This window comes from Mustela lutreola, chromosome 12 (assembly GCF_030435805.1).
Source record: "Mustela lutreola isolate mMusLut2 chromosome 12, mMusLut2.pri, whole genome shotgun sequence".
Taxonomy (NCBI): Eukaryota; Metazoa; Chordata; class Mammalia; order Carnivora; family Mustelidae; genus Mustela; species Mustela lutreola.
The window spans coordinates 95,825,463-95,849,833 of record NC_081301.1 but is presented as its reverse complement, the minus strand read 5'-3'; the positions used below and the strand labels follow the sequence as shown (position 1 = coordinate 95,849,833).

General features: G+C 42.2%; 1 protein-coding gene and 1 non-coding gene across 3 annotated transcripts in view; both read left to right on the top strand.

Annotated features, from left to right (window-relative positions):
• The first annotated feature begins 2,514 nt into the window (after positions 1-2,514).
• IARS1 (isoleucyl-tRNA synthetase 1) overlaps positions 2,515-24,371 on the top strand; it is a 71,226-nt gene continuing 49,369 nt past the window's right edge. The window contains exons 1-7 of one of the 2 annotated variants that reach the window (XM_059141309.1): positions 2,515-2,639; positions 9,996-10,121; positions 10,842-10,998; positions 11,258-11,377; positions 13,817-13,899; positions 19,603-19,720; positions 23,607-23,754. In XM_059141309.1, coding sequence (XP_058997292.1) covers positions 10,003-10,121; positions 10,842-10,998; positions 11,258-11,377; positions 13,817-13,899; positions 19,603-19,720; positions 23,607-23,754 — 745 coding nt within the window. In that variant the 5' untranslated portion in view covers positions 2,515-2,639; positions 9,996-10,002. Of the gene's footprint in view, positions 2,674-9,995; positions 10,122-10,841; positions 10,999-11,257; positions 11,378-13,816; positions 13,900-19,602; positions 19,721-23,606; positions 23,755-24,371 lie in introns of both variants that reach the window. The other variant, XM_059141311.1, reaches the window with a different exon arrangement.
• On the top strand, positions 5,994-6,124 carry LOC131813409 (small nucleolar RNA SNORA84). The gene has a single exon (XR_009346809.1). It is a non-coding gene; the product is annotated as a small nucleolar RNA SNORA84 (small nucleolar RNA).

The window sequence follows — 24,371 nt, the reverse complement described above, 5'->3', positions numbered from 1 at the left end:
CCCTATTAATTTATATCTTAACCGATTATAAACTTTAGAGGGCCGTGATGTCATCTTGTCTGTTGACTGTTGTGTCCCAACTGCCTAGAACTGTGTCTAGCACATAGTGGTTGCCCAATACATTTTTTTTTCTTTCAAGATTTAAACTGTAGTTCACGTGTAGTGTAGTATTACTGTCAGGGGTAGACTTGAGTGACTCATCAGGTCTCTCTAACACCCGGCGCCCATTATACCGAGTGCCCGTCCTCTCTCACCTCCCCTCCAGCAACTAAGACAGAAAGGAAGGCCAACCATAACAGACTCTTAAATCCAGGGAACAAACTGAGGGCTGGTAGTACGTATATTTTTGAATAAACAAGTCCAAAGAACTATACAGCTGAAGAGTCTTTGGGGATTCCTGTGTTTCCAAGACTTGACAGAAAATAGAAGAACCACCACTCAGCAGGACAAATAATCCAAATGTTCCACCTTCTATTCATGTAGATTACATTTATACATTCCTCCTGCTGTATAACAAGTCATCTCAAAATAATTTTGCTCACAAATAAAGCAATTTGCTCCAGACTCATTTGGCACCCCTCACGCCTCCTCCCCATGGTGTCAGTGGAATGGCTCAGCCAGGGCTGGAGAATCCACTTCTAAGATGATTCACTCAGTGCCTGTCCCTGCGTTTCCTCCCAGGTGGCAACTAGGTTTCAGAAGCAAAAGGTGCCAGTCTCCCTCCACTATATTCTGCAGGTCACAACATACAGCCCAGCCAGAACCAAAGAGAGAGGACACACTGTCACCTCTCAGTGGGAGAAGTATCAAGGAATTTGGCCATATTTAAATCTGTCACACCCTCCATCTTCAAAGCAGACAAGTGATGTCAAATATTCCCTATTCCTGCTCCCCAGATACAACCATCTTCAACAATTTTTATCTGTGACCTCTGGTATTTCTCTCCATATCTCTACCTAACATGCTTATGCTCTGATTTCTTGGTTTTTCTTTTTAAGATTTGATAGTGAAAAAAAAAAAAGATTTGATAGTGAGTGTGTTTCCACGTGCAGGCACAAGTGAGACAGCAGGAGAGAGAGACAATCTGAAGATTGTACACTGAGCACAGAGCTGGGTGCAGGGCTCTATCTCACCAGCCAAGATCAGGGCCAGAGCTGAAATCAAGAGTTGGGCAATTAATTGACTGTGCCACCCAGGCGCCCCTTCCTGGTTTTCGTTTTAGACATTGTGTTTTGACTCCTACTCTAACAAGTGAGGGGTCAACTCTGAACCAAGTTGTGGATTTTGACATTTAACTTTTTTCCCACTTGCTCAACTTCTTTCTGGATTTAGGCTTATACCTTTCAACAGTAACAAAATGTTTCTCAATCCAACTTTGAGATGATCAGACATGTCATCCCCACCTTTTTTCTTGGACACGTCTATCTGTGAGTCTTCTATCCTGCTCTAATCTGGAGTGTCTGGACAGATGGTAAAAATGAACTGCACAAAGCAGAGTACTAGTAAGATGAAGAAATACCACTAGTAAATGTTCCTGCCTAGAGGGTTTCCCATTTCAGCGATGCAGTGAGACCCTGACTCCGCCTGGAATGTGACTGTTGAATGAATGCTTGCACAAAATTTTTCAAAGTGTTCTTATAGGTGCTATGCTTTCTACATAGTCTCAGGTGATTGTTTTCTGTCCCTCTAACGGATGCAGTAAGCTGCTACAGAATTATTCTGCACTTTGAAGGCCTAAACTTCCCTTCACAGTCTCTGGTGCCAAAGCCTGAGGTCCGCTGCTCTTTGCGTGGCTCCTGCTTCCCTTTGGTTTTTAACTAGCGGATCCAGAAGGTGCCGGGCCGACCCACAGCAGTGATAATAAACTGTAAACGAGTAGATCGATAAAAAAGCAAATACACTTTGTTTTCATCACAGGAAATGTTAAAACAGCAATAACTAAATCTGGTCAGCAGGCATTTCCTTCCCTTCGTTCTGTTAACTTGTGTGCATGGGGCCCTTTACCATAGCTTGTGCGGGAGGATGCAGGGGACTCCGGAGGGGCTGCGGGGCCCAGCGATTGCCAGCCCTTCCCTGAGGACAAGCCCCGCGGGCGGCTCGGGGCCCCTGGCTCGTACCTCCCGGCCAGTGCGCACAACTGTCTCAGCCCCAGGGCCCTGCGCCTTCCCCGACCCCGCGGTGCCGGAGACGGTGTCCCGCTGCAGGTCTTTCCCGCGGTGACGGTGCCCGCCGCAGATCTCCGCGACGCTAAACCTTGCAATGGTCACTCATGTCGGGGCCGCACCACCCGCGTAAAACGCGCAGTTAGCGGGCACAACAGCAGCGACCCCCGCGCCCCACAGTCCGCAGCCCCGAGCAAACTTCGCGCCCGACAACGCCCGCAGGAAGCCGTTCAGCCGCGGAGCGCCGCCGCCTTCCCAGCGCACACCGCTGCGCTCGTCAGGTGGGCGGGCCGGAGCCCTCGCGACCAATCGGGGCCCGGGTTGTTGATGGGTGCCGGAGAGTGCACGCTGATTGGCCGGAGTGGACCGGCCTTCTCCTCTCCGCCCAGCGCTGTCAGAGCGTTGCATCACCTCTGGACGCCCGGCGGCGGCGTGGACGCGGCTCTTTCCTCGTGCGCCTGCACGGGGGCCTTTCAGGTACACCCCCGGCCTGCTCGCAAGGTCGCCCCAGGTAGTCCTCGCCCTGCCTGCGGGCCTCTGTTGTACCCTCGCCCTACCTATGAGGCTCTCCGGTACCCCCAGATTACCCCGCCCTGTCCGCAGGGTCGTCCCTGGTCACCCCGCCTTGCCCGCAGGGTCTCCTCTGGTAAAGCTCCCCCCCCGCCCTGCCCGCAGGGTCTCCCTACAAAGCCCCCCTCCCTGCCGGCAGTGGCGCCCCAGGTCACCCCGCCCGCCGTCCTGCCCACGGGGTCGCCCCAGGTACCCCCGCTCTGCCTGCTGGAGTGATTGGGTGATGGCGAGAATTTGTTGTGGCATTTCAGAATGTGGGGAAAAGATTTGACGATCGGGGCATTCCTTTGAAAAAAATCTGGTCTTAGCCTGCGGGAAGGAGGGTTTATTGCCAAGGACCTGGGGTTGGTGGTGAGTAAGCACAGCATCTCGGCGGAATATGCAGTGTGCCTGGTGCATGCGCCGGCAGCCGGGAGCAGGAGGACAGTTTTCCTGTGGGGTTTGTAGCGGGGAGAAAGAAGGCTTCTCAGGAGCTGCCCCGAGCTTGGGGCCTGGAAGCTGAGTCGGACTTGGAGGAGAGGTTGAGTCTGAAGGACCCTAGTAAGTACGGCAGGATTTGGAAGTGTGTGTGTTGCTTCAGAAGAGGGGAACTTGCGGTCACTGCAACTTTAGGGTGTGCAGGAAGCAAGTGGGAGATGGCAGCCTCCAGCCTTATGAGTTTTTGGTGTTGAATGAAATGGTGTTGGGAAGGAGTCCAGAAGAGAAGAGGGGTTTTTTGTTTGTTTAATACAAAGGTGATGCTTAGTTTTAGCATCAGGTTTTGCATAAAGATCAGGAGGGATGAAACTAGAGGTAAAGTAATTGATTTAGGAAATTCCTAGTAGTATCATGAGCTTTTTTTCTTTAAAGATTTTATTTATTTGACAGAGAGAGAGAGAGATCACAAGTAAGCAGAGAGGCAGGCAGATAGAGGGGAAGGCAGGCTCCCGCTGAGCAGAAGGACAGGATGCGAATGGATGCAGACCCAGTCCCAGGATTCTAGGGTCATGACGTGAGCTGAAGGCAAAGGATTTAACCCACTGAGCCACCCAGGCGCCCCTTATCATGAACTTTTAAAACAAAGTATCAGTAGGGGCACCTGGGTGGCTCAGTCCATTGAGCATCAGGCTCTTGATTTCAGTCCAGGTCATGATCTCAGGGTCGTGCACCTACACTGCAGGACCATCTCTGGGCTTAAGTAGAGTCTACTTGAGACTCTCTCCATCTCTCTCTCTCCTTCTGACCTTCACCCCACTCACACTCTCTGTCTCTCTCAAATAAATAGATAAATCTTTAAAAAAAAAAAAAAAAGTGGGGAGGAATTCCAAAGCCAATCCTCTTAATCATTGTCTTGTGCCAAGAGGAACCGCAGAGTGGTATAGGTTGAAAAGGCAGGTGGGAGGAGTATTGCTGATGGAAACTAAGGACGCTGGCCAAGAGATTCCTTCAGACCATGGGTGTCAGCACACACTGGAGGATAGGCAGTAAGAATGCTTCTGCAGGCAGGGATTTACCGTTGAACTGGAGAGTGTGAAGAAAAACCACACGGTTTAGGATAGGAACAGACTCGGGAGGGGAATATTAGTTCTGAAAAAGGGGATTGATAAAAGCCTTAGAGAGGAGGGTGCATTAGTTAAGCTAGGTAGTGCTAAGAGTATGTGGGGTGAGTTCCAGAAGCATGAAAGTAGTAGATCAGGAAAGTGGTTTTTGTTTCTCAGTGTGATGTTCCTGGTGCTTGAGTATTGTAAGAGAAAGGTCAGGAGGAAAAGTAGTAATTTGGGGTAAGATCATGGTGGCCTTGAGTGCCCTATTGAAAAGTCTGTACAGAATATTGTTGGGAGAGAGGAGTTACTGAATTTTTTTTTAATACAAAAATGGTACTTTCAGAGCTGCTTCTTAGGAAGTGGAATGTCTGATATACAGTATTTATTTTTCTCTTTATTTTAAAAGTTTTTGTGATAAAGTTAAAACATACCGAGAAAAGTGGTGTGAAGTAACAAAGATTTGTTCTTTCATGCTCCCCAGCCCCTGCCATGGTAGGCATAGTGAAGGTTGATGCATAGCCTTCTAAATTCAAATACAAAATTACTTAAACATAGATTTTATTTACTTACGTATGTTTTAAGTCTCTTAAAAATGATAATACGCGGGGCGCCTGGGTGGCTCAGTGAGTTAAGCCTCTGCCCTCGGCTCAGGTCGTGATTCCAGGGTCATGGGATCGAGCCCCGCATCGGACTCTCTGCTCGGCGGGGAGCCTGCTTCCTCCTCTCTCTCTGCCTGCCTTGCCTCTCTGTCTACTTGTGATCTCTCTCTCTCTGTCAAATAAATAAATAAAATCTTAAAAAAAAAAAAGATAATATGCATAGTATAAATAGTTAGAGCTATGACCTCCTTTTTTTCCTTTCTCAATATAATTTGTCTCAATATTTGTCAAATATATGTATATTTGACATATTAGGATTATTTTTAATGCCTACATGGGACTGATGTGCCATAATTTATTTTAGCCACTTATTCATGGATGTTCAAGTTGTTTTCAAATATTTCTCTATATGCTTCAATCTTTGTCCATATTTTATACATTTGTGTAAGTATATCTGTGGGGTATATGTTAATAGGATATGACTCAATTGAGAAAGAGCTGGAGATAGACCCACCTCTGGGATGAGATGTGACTTACTGTGACATAATATGAAGACCTGGGGAGGCAGAAGAGGGAACAGAAATAGACTTAGAGATCAGATGCACATGACTTTGGTGATCAGTTAGATGTGGAGATTATCTGGTACTATTAAGGGGACTCAGATTTCAGATAATGGGAAGGAATAGTGAAACTACTAGTACAGTGGAATTAAAGACAAGCAGATGTTGCAAGGAAGTGCATGGATTTTTTATTTTTATTTTTAGAAGAGGAGTGGGAGAGAGAGAATCTTAAGTAGGCTCCACACCCAGGACAGAGTTCGCTGGGGGGCTCAGTCTCACAACCCTGAGATCATGACCCAAGCCAAAATCAAGAGTCAGATGCTTAACTGACTGTGCCATCTAGTGCCCCATCGGTATTTATTTGTAAAGTATTTTGGTATGCATTTCTAAGATCTATTGAAGTAAACACAAGTAAAAGTCAAGGAGATTATCTAGAAATTTCTGAACAGGTCTGGAAGAGTCTAGAATACGGAGAGTTGGAGGGCAAGGGTTATGGTAAGAAAGAAGAAGAAGAGATCTTTTTCTCTTAGCATGACCTGGTGATTAATCTTTCTCCTCCTTCTGCTCCCCACACTCCATGCCCTGTGGTTACTGGATGCTGTTTGCAAGTACAGCTCTCCAGTGGATGTGAAGGGCCAGAGCAATCCTGTGATGTATGCGTGGGGGCTGTTTCTCTCAGCAGCCGCCACAGCCCGGTCACTGATACATAGCTCCTCCCTGTGCTGTTACGTTGAGTCTTTGTGTTTGGCATAATAATTCACTGATTCTTAATTTGGGGGGGAATAGAAACTCCCTAGAAAGTTTTATAAAACTTATGACCCTTTTTCACCAAAAACGTAAGTCTCACTTTCTAAAAAAAAAAAAAAAAAAAATTTTTTTTCAGATAGATATTCCTGAATAATGATTAGAACAGTTCAAGAGTAGTGACTTAAAAACTGTACTGTGCGTGCTGATCCCCTAGGATCTTGTTAAAACGCAGGTTCTAAATCCTCAGTCCAGGTGCCTCGTTAGCGCAGTAGGTAGCGCTCAGTCTCATAAATCCTCAGTCCAAGGTGGGCCTGGTAAGTCTACTATAGTCAGCTCCCATAGGTGCTGGCAATTCTAGAACTGGCCTTGAGGAGGATTAGAAGTGACAGAAAGAAATGTATTGATATCCAAAGATCTGTTAATCTTCAGATGTAGCCTTTTCAGTTTCAGCAGGCCTCTAACAAGGTGGTCACTGAACCAGCAGAACCCCTAATAAATCATTTAGGGCACAGACACACCCTTACCATCTGTGAAAGGCCAGGCATTGTAACAAGATCCAAAGATCCAAAATGCCATTCAATTTCTGCTTAACACCATTTAATGACACCTAGACAGAAAGGGATGCTTCGATGTTCTTGTCGTATTTTTTTCCATATATAAAATCCAAAGACAGCCTCACATCTCAAAAATAAATGAAAGAAAAGGAGAGACACTGATGGTGAAAAAAACAACAACAAAAACAAAACTTAAAAAAAAAAATTTCTTAATGTGTATAAATTTTTTAAAATTTGTTTTTTGGATGGCATGGGTCAATTACTATGCTTGAGGTTTTGGTACCCAGGCTCCCCGCCGAGTAGAGAGTCCGATGCGGGGCTCGATCCCAGGACCCCGAGATCATGACCTGAGCAGCGGCCTAACCACTGAGCCACCCAGGCACCCCAAGATTTTATTTATTTATTTGACAGAGAGAGACACCAAAAGAGCGGAAACACAAGCAGGGGGAGTAGAAGAGAGAGAAGCAGGCTTCAGGCTAAGCAGGGAGCCCTGTGTGGGGCTGGATCCCAGAACCCTGGGATCACGACCTGAGCTGAAGGCAGACACTTAACAACTGAGCCACCCAGGTGTCTCAATAAAAATCTTTTTTAAAATAAAGTTAAAAAAATAAAATAAAAGATTTTATTTATTTGAGAGAGAGAGAGCGCGTGCACAAACAGGGGATCTGCAGAGGGAGAAGGAGAAGCAGACTCCCTGCTGAGCAACGAGCCTGACATGGGGCTCAATCCCAGGACTCTGGGATCATGGCCCGAGCTAAAGGCAAATGCTTAACTGACTGAGCCACCCAGGTGCCCCAAGTTCTTGAGTTCTTAAGATTCTCTATCTTCTCTGTTGTTTTCTCATTATTAACAGTCTTGTCCCCTTTTAATCTGATGTTGGTTTGGAAACCTGGTCACCAACCTTATTGAAATTATTAAGTAAGAATATATAGGCTTTGAGGAGGAATGGGTTGGAGGATGCTCCCTAGGTAGTTAAGCCCCAGACTGATCAGGTGTTTCTGCAGGGATTTTTAGCAGAACTCTTAAAACGCCACTTTAAGACTTCTCTTATTAGGGACTAAATCCAGGATGTATACAGTTTGTCCAACCCAAAAATCACGAATAAGCAATAAAAGGAATAAAACAGAAAATTGGAATGAGCTAGAAATTATTTGAATGTCAGTCATATCTTTTTAGCTTTTTTTTCTTTTTTTTGGGGGGGGTTACCTATTTTCCTCAAAGAAATGAGGTTATCTCAACAAAAGTGCTATCTGTCCTGTGAGTGTAGGTAAAAACTCTTACCTACTTTGAGATTTATTTTTTTCAGGTTAATGCATTTTTAGTATCTTTACATACATTTCCAAAATTTTCTTGTTTCTTCTTAGAAATATGTTGTCTACAATTACTAAATGTTATATTAGAGTTAAGAAATAAGTGAAGAATATTATTTAGAAACAAATTTTACAATAATCAAAAAGTACTGGGCTACTTGGGTGGCAGTTAAGTATGCCTTCGGCTCAGGTTGTGATCTGGGTCCTGGGATCAAGTCCTGCATCAGACTCCTCGATCAGCAGGGTGTCTGCTTCTGTCTCTCTCTCGCTCTCTCTCTTGCTCTCTCTCAAATAAAATCTTTTTTAAAAAGTACTATGTATTCCTACATCACACAACATGCAGAAATAACTTAAAATAGATCAGCAACCTAAATATAATAGCTCAACCTTCACAATTTTGTTTTAGGTAGTGGTTTCTTAAATATGACACCAAAAGTTCAAGAACAAAACAAAAAGTAGATAAACTGACTTTACTAAAAATTAAAAGTGGTGCTTTAGCAATAAGGTGAAAAAGATAAAGACAACCCACAGGGGGCGCTAGGTGGCTCAGTTAGTGAAGAGTCTGCCTTCAGCTTGGGTCATGATCTCAGGGTTTGGGGATAAGCCCTTCGTTGGACTCGCTCAGCAGGGAGTCTGCTTCTCCCTCTGCCCCTCTCCCTGCTTGCACTCTTTCTCTCTGTCTCTCTCTCAAATAAATAAAATCTTTAAAAAAAAAAACACAACCCACAGAATGGGAGAAAATTTTTGCAAATTCTGTAGTCCCAATAAGGGACTTCTGTCTGGAATATATGAAGAACTCTTATAACTCAACAGTTAAAAGACAACCTAGTTTAAACATTGTATAAAAGATGAATGGTAATTTCTCCAAATAATATATAAATATTGCCAATAAGCACATGAATATGTGATCAACATCACTAATCACTAGAAAATGCAAATTAAAATCATGATAAGATACCACTTCATACCCACAGGATTTCCTATAATTCAGAAATGGACAATCAGGAGTGAGAATGTAGAAAAACAAATACTCACTGTGGGAAAATATAAAATGAGGCAGCAGCTTTAGAAAACATTTTCGGGTAGTTTCTCAAAAGTTAAACACAGTTTCCATGTGATCCAGCAGTTGTACTCCTGGATGTAGACCCAAAAGAACTGAAAACATATGTCCACGCAAAATCTTATACATGGGGGTACCTGGGTGGCTCAGTGGGTTAAGCCTCTGCCTTCAGCTCAGGTCACGATCTCAGGGTCCTGGGATCGAGCCCCACTTCGGGCTCTTTGCTCGGCAGGGAGCCTGCTTCTCCCCCCACCACCGCTGCCTGCCTCTCTGTCTACTTGTGATCTCTCTCCCTGCGTCAAATAAAATTAAAAAAAAAAAAGTTATACATGAATATTCATAGGAGGACTGTTCCTAATAGCCAAAAAGTAGAAACATTCCTAATGTCCATGAACTAATGAATGGATAAAATATGGTATAGCTATACAATGAAATATTCAGCCATAAAAAATAATGAAGTATAAAGACATGTTATAACGTAGAAGAACTTTGAAAACATAATTTAACAAGACAGACACATGATTCCATCTGTATGAACTATTCTGAATAAGAAAACTCAGTATTGCAGAAAGCAGATTAATTGTTGCCCGGGGGCTGGGGAAGAAGGCAGTGGAGAATGACTGCTACTGTAGGCAAGTTTTTGGAGCAGGCAGGGCAGAGCGGTAATGAAGATGTTGTAGAATTAGAGCATGCTCCTGGTTGCCCAACCTCGTGAATATACTAAAAACCACTGAATTGTACATAAGTATGGACTTTATGGTATTTGAACTATAATTCAAAAAAGCTGTGATTTTTTTTCAAGTATAGTGTAGTGTCATGGATAGTAATACATACACTCATTTTAAAGTATGCCACTCTGTTATTCCTAGACTTTGCTGTTAAGAATAATAAATTTGCTTTTCTCTTGCAGCAACAAAATGGTTCAGCAAGTTCCAGAAAACATCAATTTTCCTGCTGAAGAAGAGAAAATCTTACAGTTCTGGTCTGAATTTAACTGTTTTCAGGAATGCTTAAAGCAATCAAAACATAAGCCGAAGTATGTGAATTTCTTTGGTAATGGTAGAGTCTTTGAGAATAGTCATTTCTAAAAAAAAAAAAAGAATAGTCATTTCTTAGACCGAGTTCCATGAAGGCAGAAGCTTCACTGATTTTTGTGCTTCCAGCATCTCCTAGCTCTCTACATAGTGGGTACTTTGTGTAATGGGTACATATTGAATGGATAAGTTTTTAAATATTGAGGTAGATTCTGTTTCTTTAAGTCTGAATAGAGTTTATGTATCACCTTCTTCCGTTCTACTTTTCTCATACTTACCACCCTCATTTAAACACTAGACTAGTCCTAGCTTCCTGTTGGAGTACTTCCTGCTTCTAGTCTCCATTCACTTAAAGACCAGTCCTTTCTTTACTGTTTTTATCATGTGTCTCCTGTGTTCAGAAACATCATGAGATGTTTGTTCCTGTTTTACTGATGAGGTAACTCAGGATTGGTATGAATAACTTGCCTTATGTCATGGAACTAATAAACCGAGTGTGGATAGTCTGATGGTCATTCCAGCTCCGCCGTAACAAGGTTTTTTGAAGACAGGACCTCCAGTAAATATTTAACCATTTATGTCTGTGAATTTTCTGATTTGCTGCTTTTCTACATTCTATCTGCTTTTTATCACTCTACTATGATAGGAGCTATCTGTAGAAAAATGTAATCCTAAGTTTTTGCTATTTTAAAGCCCCTTAACCTTATTATTGTCTCTGTTAGATTTACGTTCTATGATGGGCCTCCTTTTGCAACTGGACTACCTCACTATGGACATATACTTGCAGGGACAATTAAAGATATAGTTACCAGATATGCTCACCAGAATGGGTTTCATGTTGAGAGAAGATTTGGATGGGATTGTCATGGCTTACCTGTGGTATGTTTGAGTCACCAGTCAAAAAGTTCTGACTTTTTTTAATGAGCGTTGGATTTTATCGTGAATTTTTTCTATAATGTACTTTGTTAATATGAATTTTTCCTATAATGTACTTTGTTTCTACAATATTATTTATAGTTCATTTTCTCTCTAGATTTTTGAGATCCAGTTTTTAAAAATCTGTGTTATTTGCTAGAGTTGCTGAATTGCATTTATTTCAGAGGGCAGGGATATTAACAATCTTACTGCAAATTTTCAGGAATATGAAATTGATAAGACACTGGGAATCAGAGGACCAGCGGATGTAGCCAAAATGGGGATTGTAGAATATAACAATCAGTGCCGAGCAATTGTGATGAGATATTCTACTGAGTGGAAGGTATGTTGGGTTATTTTCAGTGGAATGAATGAAAACTTTAGTTTTTAAATGGAGTTGAAAAGGTTTATATCCCTTTTGTGCTTTTTATGAGAAACATCCAAAAGTATGGCTATCTGTGTGAGATTTTGACATAGGAGGGTTGACCGCCCTCTTTAAAGAAGTATTTAGTTTCTACCTACAACACTATTAAGCTGTGAGCTTAAACTGTGCCCTGCCATATCTATGTACTTGACTGTCTTCAGTACTTAATCTCCTACCTACTCACTGTATTTGACAGGAATCAGGCTGTCCTAGCAAAGAGATTAACTTGAATGTTGCCGTTAAAAACAATTCAGCTTTGGCCTCAGTGTTCTATTGATTTGACTGTCATCCTGCCTACTGCTTCTGTCCGTAAGTCCTGTGAAAGGCTGGCAGAGCTCCTGTCTCTCTCGTTCTGATGTGTGGAGGAGCAGAGGTCCCCATCTTCCCTGTTTCTCCAGCTAGTGTGTCTGTGTACCTTAAAAACATGTCTGACTTCTGTTTTTCCATCTCTCTCACCACTTTGACTTCTCAAACCTACTGTTGGAAAATTCAGAGTCTTCTGTTCTGCAGATAGTATCCGTCTTCCAGGCCTCACACACCATCCTCACGATCAAATCAAATGCCAAATCCTGTCAGGTCTTTTTCTTCAGTGTCTTTTGTCAAGTCATTGCATTCCTACAATCTCCCGGGCCCCCAACCCCCCTCCCTGAGTCTCTGTAACCATCTCCTGATTGGCCTTGTGCTCCCATTCTTTGCACTCGTCCTGCCAGGTTATCTCTCCCACAAGACTCATCATTGTCTTCCCTGCTCAGAATTCTGAGTGGCTTCTCTTTGCTGGTAAATAAAATCTGATTTCATCAACCTGAAAATCAAGCTCCTCAATTCTCTCCTAACTTTTTATTTTTCAATTTTTTATTTAAAAAAATTTTTTTTTCCTAACTTGATGCAGTCAGACTTTCTTGCCTGGCTGCCAGAAGGAAAAAAATCTAACAAATGTAATATGCATGTGGCTTTTTTTTTTTTTCCTTAAAAATTTTTTTTTAATTTTTTAACTTTTCATTTTGAAATAATTCAGACTTAGCAAAAAATTTCAAAAATAGTTACGAAAAATTCCCCTATACTCTCCTTTCCCAAATTCTGACACCTTTAATAATCATAATTATCAAAAGCAAGAAATTAACAGATACAGGGGCGCCTAGGTGGTTCAATGGGTTAAAGCCTCTGCCTTCGGCTCGGGTCGTGATCCCGGGATCCGGGGATCGAGCCCCGCATCGGGCTCTGCTCAGCGGGGAGCCTGCTTCCTTTCCTCTCTCTCTACCTCTCTGCCTCCCTGTGGTTTCTGTCTGTCAAAATAAATAAAATCTTTAAAAAAAAAAAAAAGAAAGAAATTAACAGATACAGTATAATAGACTTTCAAATTATACCAGTTGTTCCACTAATTATTTCTTTTTTTTTTTTTTTAAGATTTTATTTATTTATTTGACAGAGAGAGATCACAAGTAGGCAGAGAGGCAGGCATAGAGAAAGGGAGAAAGTAGGCTCCCTGCTGAATAGAGAGCCCGATGCGGGGCTCGATCCCAGCACCCTGGGATCATGACCTGAGCCGAAGGCAGAGGCTTAACCCACTGAGCTACCCGGAGGATTCCCTCAAACTTTCTTCATCTTTTATGACCTTATCACTTTTTCTTTTTAAGTTTACTTATTTAATTTCTACACCCAACATGGGGCTCAGGCTTACAACCCCAAAATCAAGAGTCAGATGCTCTTCCAACTGAGCCAGCCAGGCACCTGACCTTGTCACTTTTAAAGAGTACAGACTGGTTATTTTGTAGAAAGTGCCCCAAAGTCTGGCGTTTTTCTCATGATTAAGTTTTCGTTATGTACGCATTTTTTACAAGAATACTCAGAAGTGACATCATGCCCTTCTCATTCTGTCATTATCAGGAGGCCTGTGATGCTAATATATCTCATTCTTGACATTAATTCTGTTCACTAAGGTAGTATATGTCAGGTTTTCCCATTGTTAATTTGCAGTTTTTCCTTTGAAATTAAGTATGCTGTGGGAGAGTCTTTGCAAATACCCGATTTCTTATACTTTTGTTTATGAATTTTTGCATCCATTGATGATTCTTGCCAGCAGCAGTTACACCTGTGGTGTATGCCAAATGCTAGTTTGGGTAAACTTTTATAAAGGAATCCTAATATTTTTAACTGACATCATCTGCATATAGGATGAATGCCAAGAAAATTGGTTCTTAACCTTACGTAGTGTGCTGTTTACTGCATAGGTTTACCTGAAACATTAGTTGTTTTGTTTTCCCAAAATCATTGTATATGTGATGACGATAGAAATGAGACACATTGATGTGCAATAACAAATATCATTGTTTAATAACTCTAACATTCATATTTTTAAAGTCCACTGTTACGAGACTTGGCCGATGGATTGACTTTGACAATGACTACAAAACTCTGTATCCACAATTCATGGAATCTGTCTGGTAGGTTTACTTGAAATTTAAATATAATGAATATTCTGTTTATTGCTTAGTGGAGAGATCCTCTAGCGTGAATCGGTTTTTCAGATTCACAATTACATATCAGAAGTCTTTGGGATGGATTTGTTTTTTGTTTTTAAAGCTTTATTTATTTTGAGCACTTTTCAGTTCATAGCAAAATTGAGAGTAAGGTACAGAGATTTCTCCTGTACCCTGCCCCCATGCATGCATGGCCTCCTCCAATACCAACAGCTCCCCTCAGAGTGACACATTTGTTACCATTGATGACATACACTGACACATCATAATCACCCGAAGTCTATAGTTTACATTAAGGGTCACTCTTGGTGTTGTATGTTATGTAGGTTTAGACAAATAACATGTAGTCATCATGGTAGCATCATATAGAGTATTTTTATTGTCCTGAAAATCTTTTGTGTACTAGCTGTTTATCTCTATCAACCTCTAGATTTGTTTTATAATTCAATAAATTTTGGATTCTGCTAGGGTAATAGGATATGCATGTACTCTGTAGTATATAATGGCTCCAGCAGGTTTAGCAGCAACCTGTAATCAAATACATCAGTATTTTTGCATCAGAACACACAATTGTTCATGCTAAGTAGACAAAACAAAGAATATAAATGGCCTGATGTCAGTTGAAGGGTACTGAGGGGGGTTTTTTGGTGTTTTTTTTGTTGTTGTTTGTTTGTTTGTTTTTGGCCAAATTGGTACCAAATTTAGGGAAATGAAGTTTCAGAAGTGTTTTTGTTTTGTTTATTAAGCCTAAGAGATTGTGTACTTGTATTTTATACTGAGACAAGTTGTATAGTGCAGTCGCTTGCATAGCAAGTTACTTCTTTTTACTAGCATTGCTTCTTTTTACTATTACAAAACAAGTGTTACAATGCCAAAGTCTTAATAGGTGAACCTCTATATGAGAATCATTACATCTCATTACTGGGCAAACAAATACCGTTATTATGACTGCCAAGTGCCCTAAGCACAGACCTTGAGCCTGGAGGAAGGCCTCTTTTATTAAATTACGCATAGTGACAGGTGAGTTGCAAAGCTCTTTGGTATAATGCACTTCCTTTGTGCGCTTTGTAGGCACTTGTGGCTCTTACTGCCTTCCTGTCCACCTGCTTGCATTGCTGTTGGTCGAGATCTGTGGTACATGCTTGGCACAAGTCCTTGGCCCCTGAGGAGCTAGATGCCTTGGGGGGCAGTTCTCAGACCCTCTGACTTGACAGGCCCCTGTGATCACATCTCCAGACCCATCTCCAGACTGCAAGGTTGGAAGCTGATAAGAGTCTCAAGAGGGGGCTTTCCATTCACTGAACAGCTAGACTTCTTAAGATCAGAGAAGCTCTAAAAACCACAATTTGGGTTACACACCTCCCAAGCACTTAAATGTGGCTAGTATGGTCAAGAAAATGAATTTCTCATTTTAATTTAAATTTAAATTAGCACATGTCGGGGTGCCTGACTGGCTCAGTTAGTGGAGCATGTGACTCTTGATCTCAGGGTTAGAAGTTCATCCCCCATGTTGGGTACAGAGATTACTTAAAAATAATGTTTTGTTTTGTTTTGTTTTTAGAAAGAGCACATGTGTCTAGTGTCTACCATGTTGGACAATATAGCTCTACACAGTACTTCTTACTTTATGTAAAACCATACTTGAATCAGAGAAAACAGTTTTCAGAGCTTCTCAGTGTTAGGGCTCCTGGGTGTCTTGGTCGGTTAAGCATCTGCCTTAGGCCCAGGTCAGGGGGATCTAGTCCCTGCTCAGCAGGGAGCCTGCTTCTCCCTCCTCTCCCTGCCTGTGCTCTGTCTTGCTGTCTCTGTCTCTCTCTTCCAAATAAGTAAAATAAATAACTCATTTTTTAGAAAGCTTCTAAGTATTAGAATATTACTGGGGAACATGTTGGCAGATATATAAGGCATATAGGTTTAGAGGGAATATAAAAAGATAGTAGGAGATACCTTTAATAATGATGACATTAATAATGGCAGATAATTTAGATGGGATTGGTGCTTTTGACTACATAAAGTACTTCCCTATCAGTTTTCCCACGTGATTCATAGAGTCCTGGGTATTGTGTTTGGACCCTGTTTCAAGGTGAAGACAGGTGACTGACTTGTGTGAGATCACAATTTATTTTATGACTCCTAGGTTTCAAACTGGGTCTTAGGATAATAATCCTTCTCTAGTCTTCTGTGAATATCCTTGAATCAAAGCATATAATTTAAGACTGAGTTTAAACTTGGGCAATTTGAGGGGTACCTGGGTGGCTCAGTTGGTTAAGATCTGACTTCAGCTTAGGTCATGATCTCAGGGTCCTGGGACTGAGCCCCACATCAGGCTCTGTGCTCAGCGGGGAGTCTGCTTCCCCCTCTGCCTCTCCCACTGCTTGTTTTCTCCCCCTTTCTCAAGTAGATAAATAAAACCTTGGGAAAAAAAAAAAAAAACTTGAGAAATTTGTGCTAAGGTGATGGCATAGGAAGATCCTAAAGTCACACACAAATGGAGGGGGTGCCTGGGTGGCTCAGTTGGTGAAAGGTCTGCCTTCGGCTCAGGTCATGATCCCAGGATCCTGGGATGAAGCCCCGTGTAAGGCTCCCTGCTCAGTGGAGAGTCTGCTTACATAGATCTACAATTTCCTGGGAAAAAGACCTGGAAACTAGCTGAACAACTCCTCCACCACAAAAGGCCCACATCAAGATGGGCACTGGGAGGCAGAGATAGATTGATTGATTTACTTGTCATAGAACTTCAGCCTGAGGGGCTGCCTTTAGGTTTACTACTATATCTATAGGCTACAAAGGTGTCCTTGGGAATGTGCCCCAGGGGACACCATATTTGTGCTGTCTCTCCTCTCATTGCTGCTCACTGATACCTCCCAGAAAGAAGTTTATATATATACCCCGTTTTGGCAGCTATTAGCCAGGGGACCAAATTGCCTGATCTGGAAGTCCATAAGCTTTATAGTGCGGTCCCACAGGGCTGTACACATTTGTGTACTTTATTTTTTTAGGATTTTATTTTTTTATTTGAGAGAACACAGAGGGAGAGTGAGAGGGAGAAGCAGACTATCCACTGAGCAGGGAGCCTTACACGGGGCTTGAGCCCAGGATCCTGGGATCATGACCTGAGCCGAAGGCAGACCTTTCACCGACTGAGCTACCCCGGCGCCCCCTCTATTTGTGTACTTTGTAAAAGCTGCTGCTTGAGTGTCTGGGTTCACATTCAGCCTGAAACTAGGTTCTGACAGAGAGACCTCACCCTGGTACACTCACAGGTCTTGGAACACTTTCACCAACAGCGAACTATCGAGAGTAAGTCATGTCTACGGCCATACCACCCTGAATGCGCCTGATCTCGTCTGATCTCGGAAGCTAAGCAGGGTCAGGCCTGGTTAGTACTTGGATGGGAGAACAAGTCAGGCTGCTTAGGCAGTCACAAAGTTTGAGAGATAACCGAGAGCTCTAGGGCAAGGCTGAACAATAAAGTTCATCTCCCACATGAGACTGCTCCTTCAAGACTGGGAGAGGTAGCGGTTTTACGTGGTACAAAGAAACAAACCCGGAGCATCAAGCAAAAGGAGGAGACAGAGGAATAAGTTCTAAACAAAACAACAAGAAAAAACCTCAATGAAATGGAGGCACGTGGGGCTCCACAGTAAAGAGGACCTCGAAATACTAAAAATAGAAATACCATATGATGCAGTAATTCTGCTTCTGGGTATTTATCCAAAAAACCCCCCAAAACACTACTTCAAAAAAGATGTATGTACCCTTATGTTCATCACAATATTATTTACAGTAGCCAAGGTGTGATACCAACCTGAGAGTGCACTGGCTGACTGACAGATTTAAAAAAAAAGAAAGCAGGGGTGCGTGTCTGGGTGACTCAGTCAGTTGAGTGTCAGACTGTTTGCTTTTGACTCCGGTGACAATGTCAGGGTCAGTGGGATGGAGCCCCACATCAGGCTCTGTGCTCAGGGTGGAATCTGCTTGAGAGTCTCTCTCCTCCTACCTCCTCACTCCCTTGCTTACCCGTTCCCCTCTCTTTCTTCAAAATAAAATCTTAAAAAAAAAAAAGATGTAGGGTGGGGGCCCTGGTGGCTCAGTGAGCTAAGCATCCAACTTCTGATTTCGGCTCAGTTCACAATCTCAGGGTTGTGAGATGGAGCCCCACATCAAGCTCTATACTGGGTGTGCAGCCTGTTGAAGATTCTGCCCCTCTCTCCCTTCCCCCCCACTTCCTCCCTCTCCTCCTCTTAAGAGAAAAAGGATGCAGGGGGAGGGAGGGAGCGTAAAATAGAGTATCACTCAGTCATAAGAAAGAGTAATTCTTGCCATTGACAACATGGTGGACCTTGAGGTATTACACTAAGTGACCTAAGTCAGAAAGAAATACCTTTTGATTTCACTTAGATGTGGAATCTAAAATAACAAAACTTGGGGCACCTGGGTGGCTCAGTCAGTTGAGTGTCTGCCTTCTACTCAGGTCGTGATCCCAGGATCCTAGAATCAAGCCCTGCGTTGGGCTCCCTGCTCACTGGGAAGCCTGCTTCTCCCTCTCCCTCTGCCTGCTGTTCCCCTACTCTCTCTCTCTCTCAAGTAAATAAATAAAATCTTCAAAAAGATAAAATAACAAGACTTACAGACACAGAGAACAGAATGGTATTTGCCAGGGGAAAGAAGAATTTGGAGGTGGGCAGTGGGTAAAGGGAGGTCAAGAGGTACAAACTTACAATCACGGAGACGTAGCACACAGCATGGTGACTATAGTCAATAACATTGTGCATATTTTAAGTTGCCCAGATGATAAATCTTAAAAGTTCTCATAAGAAAAATATTGTTGTAACCTTTGTGGTGGAGGGTGAGTAGACTTACTATGGTGATGATTGTGCAGTGTGTATAAATACCAAATCCTCATGTTGCACATCTGAATCTAATACAGTGCTACATGTCAGTTATGCCTCAGTAAAAATATAATAAACTTGGGCAATTTTACGTAGAACTTCACTTTTTAATCTTTGTTTAAAGCCAAGCAATACCATGAAAAAATGTGCACAGTTTTCCAGAACTCAGTGAGTTGGCCTGGGTCAGGGGATGAGTTTTTCTACTTTGGAGCTATTTATTAAATATTTTTAAATCCTTGATATTTTCATGTGCCATAGAGTTGGAACCAACTTTTTATTTAATGTACAATTTTTCCAGTTAGTACGTCAGTGGACAGTATGGTGTGGATTGCTTTTCTTACACAACATCAAGTCATGAACATCTTTCCATGGACAGATACTACCACTTTTTTTTTTTTTTTTTAAGATTTTTCTTTATTTGACAGAGAGAGAGAAATCACAAGTAGGCAGAGAGGCAGGCAGAGAGAGGGGAGAAAGCAGGGTCCCTGCGGAGCAGAGAGCCGGACGTGGGGCTCGATCCCAGGACCCTGGGATCATGACCTGAGCTGAAGGCAGAGGCTTTAACCCACTGAGCCACCCAGGTGCCCCAGATACTACCACTTTTAATGTCTATACAATGTCTCCTACGAATCTGTTTTAATTTGCCAGCCAGTCCACGGTTGAGAGACATGATTTTTCCATTTGATTGGCTGATAGAAACTCTACTGTAGACAAACATAAATATCTGAGAATTTTGGTTGTGTCATTGTTGTAAAACTGTGTCTTTACTTGCCAGGTGGGTCTTCAAGCAGCTCTATGATAAAGGCCTTGTGTATAGAGGTGTGAAAGTCATGCCTTTCTCCACCGCATGCAACACTCCACTGTCCAACTTCGAATCTCACCAGAACTACAAGGTGCGTGTGATGTCATCGGGCTTTAACTTGTACCATGGAAGTTAAAGGATTGTGATCACAGTAGCCAGTCCCGGTGTGGAATGTTAGCCGGGGGAGTCCGTCAGATTGACCGTTTCTTACGGAGTGCTGCTAATGTTGCCAGTCACTGAACTGAGGCTCTATAAAGGGCAAAAGAGGGATTTTTTATCCCCTTGAGATTTGTGAAGGGTGTATCTTTACCTGACAGTGTCTGCTCGTTTTGACCTTATCTTTGTGCCTCTCTCGGGTTATCTAGTCCAGCTCTGCCCTGTTTCCCTCCAGTCACTGCTTTTGGAAGAGGTCTTGGTTTGAATGAGGATGCCTCATCTGGGACCCTGTCGTGTTAGTTATTTGTTACAAGTAGTTGGAAGCAAATCTGATTTGTCCTTGGTCGGCAATATTATGATCTTTTTGTCTGATGGGTGGAGTAACTGCTGTGGCTGCTGTGAAAGGAGAGTTGAGACGGGTCTCATGTTCACCGAAGTACACTCACTGCTTTACCTTATCTAGAAGGCGATAAAGGTGGTGAGTTTGAAACGTGGAACTTCTCTTCTCGTGTGTGTACTCAGGAGGTGTTTTCATTTCTGAGACCTCATCTAGCCTCATTGTTTTAAAGGACCTAGTTTGTTTGAGAATTGTATTAATACATTAAATATCTTTAAAACACAAGAAATCTTTATTTTTTCCACATTACCATAGAACAGTTATTATACCTAAGACAGTCCTCAGTCATCAGTAGTGTGAATTATCTATTATAATGGTCTAATGCCTAGATATTATCAGTGTTCACATTTTCTTTTTTAAGATTTTATTTATTTTTTTGACAGAGAAAGACACAGCAAGAGAGGGAACACAAGCAGGGGAGTGGGAGAGAGAAAAGCAGGCTTCCTGCTAAGCAGGAATCTTGATTCGGGGCTGAATGCCAGGACCCTGGGATCATGACCTGAGCCGAAGGCAGGCGCTTAACAGCTGAGCCACCCAGGTGCCCCATTGTTCACATTTCTGTATGTCTCTCAAATACCAGGCCTTTTTCCCTCTGTTGTTTGTTGTTTTTTTTAATCAAGATCTAAGAAAGACTCATGTGTGGCTGCAGTTGTCTTTCAGGTCTGTTTTCATCTGTGGTCTCCATTTTGCTGTCTTCCCCTTTTTTTCCCTTGAAAATCATTGTTTAGGAGACAGGTTTTATCTTACAGAGTTTCCTGTAATGAATTTTGCTGGTTATGTCTCCACGGTCCTCTGAATTGGAATGTCTCATATTTGTCGATGTCCTTCCTTCGGCATGTGTGTCATGAACAGAGGTCACTGTTTAAAATGGCTTTCATTTGTAAATGGCTTTTCTCAGCATGATGTTTGTGACAGTCATCTGTGTTCTGTGGAGTTAGGGATCTTTTGTTCTAGTTCCTGTGCAAGTGAATAGTCCACAATTTATGTATTTACAGCACATTTCTCTCCACTTCCTTACAGCCTGATAGGTGACAGCTGTGTCGAATCCAGTGTTTCTTTCCATGCGTGATTTTATACTTTTACTCTCTGCCTAAGTATTCACAAACAGTATGTCACCCTCTTAGGCTTGTCTTTAACCCCATACATTGCACTTACTCCGTACCTTGCCGTTCATAGGAAGCATTAAGTTTTAAAGATTCTTCACCTTGACACATGTAGTTTTGAGTTAATTTTTATCTGCTGTACAGTGTTCGATATGACAGATTGCCGCGTATTCATTCTTTTGATAGACATTTTCAGGTGTTTTGAATGGTAGCAAACAGTGTTGCTGAGAACATTTTTGAACGTAAATCCTGTGTACTTATGCTGCAGTTTTCTTTGGCTTCTAGATTTCTACATGTTAGATCCCCAGACTAGCTGTGAGCTCCTAGAGCTTTTAGAGGGTATCGTCTTCTGTAAGTACACAAGTGAATTCTCTTGGGATGAGCAGGCTGTGCAGAAGTAAACTGAGTTTCTGTTCTAAAACGTAAACCAATTGTGGTATATAAAAGTATTTATCTTTTTTACGGCATCTGAATTTTCAGACATTGTATTATACATGCATGAATTGTGCCCTACATTCTTTATTGTGCCTGGCCTCTCTTGCTCAAGGTTATGTTTGTGAAAAGTCATCCAGTTGTATGTAGTTGTAGATCATCGTTCTAATTACTGTCTGGCACTTACTTTACCCACTGTACCATTGATGAGTATCTAGGTGATTCCCAGTTCAGGGCTCTGATCAGTAGTGCTACTATGAACTTTGTAGAAGTGGGGAGCATGCATACACACATCTTCTATGGGTTACATACCCAGAAGTGGAATTACTGAGTCATAGGGTGTACTTAACACTTAGCTCTAGTACCAGGGTCGGCAAACTGTGAAGTGCCAGATAGTATTTTAGGCCTTGTGGGCTGGATGTTCTCTGTTGCAAGTACTCAACTCTGTCAAAATCATTCTTTGTTCCTGTGGTATAAGAACACGGGTGAGGCCAGAGTTGGCCCATGCATCATGGTTTGCTGCCTCCTACTCTGGATGTCCTAGTCTGTACTCCCTCCAGCCAGTGAGTACTCTGCTTTCTTGCCAGCGCTTAGCATTTTCTGTCTTTTCTCTAGCCAATCTACAGTTATGTTGGTTGCAACTAAGGTTTGTTTTTATTTCTAACTTTTGACATAATTTTAGACTTACTGAAAAGTTCATAATTGATGGCCACCCTCTTTGACCACATCCGCATTGTCTGTCTCCCTCTAGGAAATGGCGGTAGAACAGGGCCCTTTGAGAGTAGGTTGTAGACATGATGTCCCTTTTCCTCTAAAAAGTTTAAGTACATATTTCTTAAAATCCATACTCTTAAGTAATTGAAGTTAGGGAATCAACATTGTGAAGTGTTACCATCTAATCTGTAGGTTGATTCTGTTAGTGGTCCCACTGATGTCATTTTCAGCAAAAGAGAATTGTAGGGTATGTCTTTTGTTTGGGTGTTCCATGCCCAGGCTTCTTGGAGCAGCGCCTTTGTGTCTGGGATTCCTGATGCTGGCATTCGAGGCACACAGGCCAGCACTCCTTCAGGTGTGCCTGATGGTTCCTGTGTGGATGAGGTGAAGTTTCCAGAGCTCCTCCTCAGGGCACTTTATTCAGAACTCAGTGAGTTGGCCTGGGTCAGGGGATGAGTTTTTCTACTTTGGAGCTATTTATTAAATATTTTTAAATCCTTGATATTTTCATGTTGCCATAGAGTTGGAACCAACTTTTTATTTAATGAACTGAATTAATATTGGCATATTGCAGTTTTAAGTACATGGTGTTTAAAAATGATTCATTCTTTTATTTTGGAATAAAGAATCATTCTACCTTTCGGAAGCATTATTTTGTTGAGCTGACTTTTCATGGATTTACTATAAAAGTAGGTCATTATAATAGTGAAACCTCTAATGCATATTCATCTTGATACATTTAAAATGTTTTACTTGTGACTACCAAATTGTTAAAACATTTTTCAAGAATATAGAGAAATAAAATTGGAATTTCTTGCTTTGTATTTTCTTTTTATAAATATGGCAGCTGGTTTTTATTTTGGAAATCTGTTTTTTAGGATCAGTTCCCTTTTCTTCTGCACCTATTATTATGGATTTTATTTTATTTTTTTTTTTTTTTTAAAGATTTTATTTATTTATTTGACAGAGAGAGATCACAAGTAGGCAGAGAGGCAGGCAGAGAGAGAGAGAGGAGGAAACAGGCTCCCTGCTGAGCAGAGAGCCCGATGCGGGACTCGATCCCAGTACCCTGAGATCATGACCTGGGCCGAAGGCAGCGGCTTAACCCACTGAGCCACCAAGGCGCCCCATATTATGGATTTTATAAAAAGGTGTTTTATCTCATTTTATCTCAGGATGTTCAAGACCCTTCAGTGTTTGTAACTTTCCCTTTGGAGGAAGATGAAAATGTGTCTTTGGTGGCTTGGACAACCACTCCCTGGACTCTACCTAGTAACCTTGCCCTGTGTGTTAATCCAGACATGCAGTACGTGAAGATTAAAGGTAAGTATTGGCCTGGTTATTTTCAACTGATACAGAGAAGATCACTTTACCTTATTTTGGGATAGAATGAAAGCTTACATTTCTTTTGGTGTAAAACTAAAAGTTTGTTGTCATTTTTTTGTTTTCTTAAGATTTTATTTATTTGAAAGAGAGAGAGAGAACCTGAGCAGTGGGGAGGGGCAGAGTGAGAGGGAGAAGCAAGCTCCGCGCTAAGCAGGGAGCCTGACTCGGGGCTTGATCCCAAGACTCTGGGACCATGACCCATCACCTGACTGAGCCACCCAAGCACCCCTAAAAAATAGAAGTTTTTGAAAAAATGTTAGGCTTAAATAGAGAATAATCTCTACAAGAGTTGGGTTTTTTTCATTTTTGGTTGAAAAGTAATGCACATAAAAATTTTAGAAGTAGAGAGATATAAAAAAAGGACACCTTACAATTTTCAGATTGTAATACACTTTACACGTGATGCCCCAGTTACAGGTGAAGAGCTGGGGATTCAGAGAGGTGGCCTCTCATTGTTGCCAGGGACCCACCAACCAGTGAACTCATTCAGACACTAGCATCAGATTGCTCAGGTTAAGGGCCCAGTACTGCATGCGGTCCCCCCACCGCGCTAC